Source organism: Melitaea cinxia, chromosome 19, assembly GCF_905220565.1.
Source record: "Melitaea cinxia chromosome 19, ilMelCinx1.1, whole genome shotgun sequence".
Classification (NCBI taxonomy): domain Eukaryota; kingdom Metazoa; phylum Arthropoda; class Insecta; order Lepidoptera; family Nymphalidae; genus Melitaea; species Melitaea cinxia.
Genome location: NC_059412.1, coordinates 3,261,710 through 3,266,813, shown reverse-complemented (window position 1 = coordinate 3,266,813; position 5,104 = coordinate 3,261,710). Strand labels below are relative to the sequence as shown.

The following is a 5,104-nucleotide window of genomic DNA, read 5'->3' as shown; positions in this document are numbered from 1 at the left end:
TTTTGCGGGTAAGTCTCGTTTAGAATTAATGTTTAGTCTCAGCTAACATATCTCGCAATGATTTATTTAATTTGAAGTTATATTGGTTTTTAAGTTGGTGAAAAAATTGGGACACTATAACATAATTACAAGGAAAAATTATTTCCTTCGTTGATGATACTGCTTTACTGTTTGACGGCAGTACGTGGGAGGATATGTATGATGCTGCACACCGTGGATTTGACAGTGACAGTGTTAAAAAATAAAAACCTGACGTTAAATGCAACTAAGACTAAGTACCTAGCTTTCTCCGCCACTAAAAAGGGTTTATCATCTTTTGGCACCATTCGAACTCATGTTTGCAACCCAGCTTCATACAGCAGTTGTTTTTGTCTGGTCCTTGAAAGAGTGGACAGTATCAGATAAGTATCTGATACTGTCAACTTGGGGGTCATTATTAACTGTGCGTTCACCTTCAAGTCTCATATTTTATTTTTTATGGCTAAACTAAGGAAACTTATATACATTTTCAAAATGCTTAAGACATGTAGCTGATCGGAAGACTATTAAATCTGTCTAATATGCGCTCTGCCAATCCCTTATAACATACTGCATCACTGTGTGGGGTGGTTCGTGTAAATCAGCCCTTATTGGTGTAGAGAGAACCCAGCGAGCAATCCTTAAAACAGCAGCTTCACTTCCTTTTAGATATCCGACCGATGATATCTATAAATCCTGGGATGTCTTATCTGTGAGAAAATCTTTTATATCTCATATTTTGTTAAAAAAGGAAACAATTTTGTCAGTGATACGGCAGTGGCTTACACATAAGTCTGTAAGTATATAAAACCGTCATAGGTAACCTATCTACTCAAATGGCAAGCTTATAATATCGCACCTTTGGGAACAAAGCGTCACTTCTGCAATTTTTTCTAAAAACGACTTAAATATTATGTAGAAGAAACCGCGATTATCGACTTTATATACACAGCAAAAATGGTGACAATCGCATGAATAACATCGTTTTGAGGGACGTTACATTATTTCGCGAGATTGGTCCGTTTGCTTGAAACGTAACGTCTCATCCTGTCAGTAGTGTTTTGACAGCCGAAGTGTGAACTTGCGCATTTGTGACGGAGAGGCACTACGGTAAGTAATGACTATTTGTTTACATAATTCTTGCAATAATAATGTTACTTCTGGTTAAGAATCACGTTTTGTTACCAAATCTTGGTATTTGTTTACTGTAAACATAATGTCACTTCTGTTTTTAAATGATATTATAGCATAAAACTTTTCTTATCATTGGAACCAAAACGTTACTTCTTTAAACAAGTGACATTATTTTTGTAATGATTAGTATTTATATGATGACAGAACGTTATTATTGTATAGAAGTGTTATTTTTGCTTCAAAAAATACTCTTTGTTTTGATGTTAACAAACTAGCATTTATGCTTAAAAATAACGTTTTATAAAAATGATTGTTTTGTTTATAAAATGAATAAGTTGTTTTTGATAGACAGTGTCTTTTTATTATAAAAATAAATAGTTAATTTAATGAGAACATAAAGTACTTTTTGATTAAAAACGACAATTTGTTGAAAAATTATTTTCATTTTATTGGATTAATTTGTGGTTTTTACCTAAAAGAGCCATTTAATTTTAAAATATAATAATCTCTTGCTTGATATTTTAATGTTACATAAGTTGTAAAATGACATTATATTTATAGTATTTATTTTTATAATAGAATGTATGGGTCATTTAAAAAAAGAAACGTCTTTATGGTTGAAAGGTTAACATTAATGTCATAGGTATTTTATACTTTTTAGGTTTTATAATGTCTAAACGAGCTTTGCTACTCTGTAATCTTGCGCGTCAAGGAATATATGCTTCATCCAGTGAAAAACAAGTATTGAGTAAGGAAGACTGCTCTGAAATAGATCATAAAGGTTGCGGTGCGGTGGTACCTCATCAAGATAATAGCAATAACAACGAAAAAGGTGAATAAACAGAAAAAGCATAATTGTGATCCATAAAATATTTCACATCGTCTATAATCTGTAATTATTTTTATTTTTAGGTCTCAAAGTATTACAATGGCTTAATGACAACCAAAGAACAGATAATGTCGAAGAAACCACAGAACAGGTCAAAAAAAGAACTGACAATGTTGATGGAACTACAGAACAGGTTAAAGAAAGAACAGATAGTGTTGAAGAAACTATAGGCGGGGTCAAAGAAAAAACAGATAATGTTAAAGAAATAATTAATTATGTCAAAGAGGGAAATTCAACAGGAGAAACATCTCAGTCAGGACAGAGTATGCTTCTAATTTCTGTGTTAAGAATTATCATATTATTTTGTTTAACGCTGTTTTTAATTATACGCTATATTTTTACAGATAACACAGAAACCAGTTCCGAAAGTAATGGATCTGATTTTTCTGGAACAGATAGCGATAGAGATAAAGATTTCGTACCCGATAAAGGTCTTAAAAGGAAACTAATTCCATCGTCAAACTCTTCTTCGTCATCAAGCTCAAGTTCGAGTACGACATCTTCGAGCTCAGATTCAGAATCAGCCAAATCGACAAACTTACCTGAAACCCCAAACCAAACAAATACACAGTTGCTTGATGCCCAGGAACCACCTCCGATCGTGCAACAAATCGCTACTCAAGACTCTAACAATGAATTAAATACGGAGATGAGATATCAGTTTGAATGTGAATTTCAAAATACACCTGTTGCGACTAAAGCTAAAAAGAAAGCCCGAAATCCTGCTGCCTGGAAGCAAAATAAACGTAAAGCTCTTAAGAATACTGGCCAAGAACATACTAATTCTTCAGGAAAAGTTATTCCAGCCAAAAAAATGGGACCGCCTTGTACTGAAAAATGTTTATTCAGCTGTTCGAAAAGAATTTCTATTGAAGATCGACAAAAGCTTTTCGCAGGATATTGGGAACTAGGCTGTCTGACGAGGCAGCGAGATTATATTGCTTCGTGTATTACCACGCTCGCATCTGACTACCGACGACTAAAAACCAACCCTAAATTTGCAAGAAAACCTAATAGCTGTTTTCATTTACCTATAAATGGTGATAAGGTTCGTGTGTGTAAAACGTTTTTATTAAGTACTTTGGCCATTACTCCTAGATATTTACGCCACATCATTGACAAAAGAACAGCAACAGGAACCGTTCCACCCGATAGAAGAGGTACACTTACCAAAAAGAGAATAGATACTGAAATCCATGAATCCGTACGGTCACATATAAACTCCATACCAAGAATAGAAAGCCACTATCTAAGAGCCCAAACAACCCGCCAATACATAGATGGACAGTACACCGTTGCTGAACTACATCGTTTATATTGTGAAGACCGAAAAGCAAATGACAAACCTTGTGCATCCTATGATTTTTATAACAGAGTCTTCAACCACGAATTCAATTTATCTTTTTTTACTCCTAAGAAAGATCAATGTGACCAGTGCGTCTCTTATCATAATTTATCCAAGCCCGAACAATGGAAAAAAGAAGTTGAGTATAAGCTCCATTTGAAAGAAAAAACACTAAGCCGAGAAGAAAAAGACGCAGATATGAAACTATTAAAAGAACTGGGACACAACAATTTAATTGTTGCAATATATGATTTACAGGCTGTATTGCCAGTACCTATTGGGAACTCAAGTGCTTTCTTCTATAAATCTAAATTGAACTGCTATAATTTTACAGTAAGTTTTTTTATAGTTGTTACGATTATGCTAAAATTGCATCAGGGCAGTGTGGTGCATCTTTTTCTTACTAAGGTCAAAGTGCCTTGTGAGCAAATTAATATAGATTATACACGGCTAGAATAATTAACATTGACGATTCTGGAACGGAAATAAAAACAATTATTAACTTGGTTTTTAGGTGACAGATTTCAAGGAGAAAAAGACTTCCTGTTTCTTTTGGCATGAAGGCTTAGGCAACCGTGGAGTTAATGAAATTGGCTCATGCGTTTACATTTTTCTGGAAGAATTAGCTCAGAAACATCCAAATTGTGACGTAATATTCTACTCAGATAATTGTTGTGGACAACAAAAAAACAAGTAAGTGTAGCTTAAATTTGGTATATTTCATCATTCCAGCTTATACATGGACGTCTTCTCACTGCTGAGCAAAGGAATTCCTCAATGATGTTAACAAACAATCATAATAATGCCTTTTTAAGATCAATATTTACTAGACAGTTTTTTACTTATGTTATTATTTAGAGCTAATCTATTGAGTAATAGTTTTGTTCTGGATTTCAGATTTATGATTAACCTGTATTATTATTCAGTAAATAAACTGCAAATAAATTCCATTCAACATAAATTCCTCATTCGAGGGCATACACAAAGTGCGGCTGATAACGCCCATTCTGTTATAGAGAAAGCTGTAAAACGGGCCAAAAAATCTGGCCCCATTTACGTCCCAGTCCAGTATTGTCAACTGATAAGGTCAGCTAAAAAGACAGGTAATCCTTTCTATTTAAAAGAAATGAATTTCACTGACTTTTATAACCTTAAGAGTCTGACCGAAGATATTAGTTTGAATTTAACCAAAGCAAAAAATGGACAAGCTATTAAAGTAACTGAAATAAGTCAGCTGAAGTTTATAAAAGAGAGCGATGTTTATTACTTCAAAACTTCATACGAGGGCAACTGGATTGAAGTCAATCGTACTCAAACAGTAACACGAAGCACAAGAGTCCAACAACCTCACGAAGTAACATTAAAGCAGGCTTATGAGAGTGAAATCCCCTTAACTGCTCGAAAGAAGGCAGATATACAAAACTTAATTGACACCAACATTATACCGAAAGTTTATGAAACTATTTACAACACAATATTTTGATATTTCTTTATTTTACAATTACACAAATGCGAGTCGTACTCGTGCTTTATGCTATGTTTTTAGCAGAGCATTTGTTACTGATTTTCTTTATATATTTTTTTTTACCAAAATTGTAGTTCCTTCCTAATTGGATAGTAAAGTCCTTAAACAATGCTGTGAAAAATGTGATTTTAGTATCTGTAAGAAATTTAATATTATAACGTGTTTATAGATGTTTAAGCATTAGAGTTATTTG

The 5,104-nt window shown here is 33.5% G+C and overlaps 1 protein-coding gene and 1 long non-coding RNA gene across 2 annotated transcripts; both read left to right on the top strand.

Annotated features, from left to right (window-relative positions):
- The first annotated feature begins 1,019 nt into the window (after positions 1 to 1,019).
- On the top strand, positions 1,020 to 1,854 carry LOC123662920. Its single transcript, XR_006744573.1, has 2 exons — positions 1,020 to 1,128; positions 1,814 to 1,854. It is a non-coding gene; the product is annotated as an uncharacterized LOC123662920 (long non-coding RNA).
- A 641-nt stretch (positions 1,855 to 2,495) lies between these two features.
- LOC123662839 lies at positions 2,496 to 4,107 on the top strand. The gene is made up of 2 exons (XM_045597632.1): positions 2,496 to 3,719; positions 3,901 to 4,107. The coding sequence occupies exons 1-2, from the start codon at positions 2,691 to 2,693 to the stop codon at positions 4,081 to 4,083; spliced, it is 1,212 nt and encodes a 403-aa protein (XP_045453588.1). The 5' UTR covers positions 2,496 to 2,690; the 3' UTR covers positions 4,084 to 4,107.
- The last annotated feature ends 997 nt before the right edge of the window (positions 4,108 to 5,104 follow it).

What these genes read in the sequence shown, in the direction of transcription:
- LOC123662839 (XM_045597632.1), top strand. Translation starts at nt 2,691, where the DNA reads ATGAGATATCAGTTTGAATGTGAATTTCAAAATACACCTGTTGCGACT. An exon ending in TGAACTGCTATAATTTTACA is followed by an intron (nt 3,720 to 3,900) that starts GTAAGTTTTTTT and finishes CTTGGTTTTTAG; the next exon opens with GTGACAGATTTCAAGGAGAA.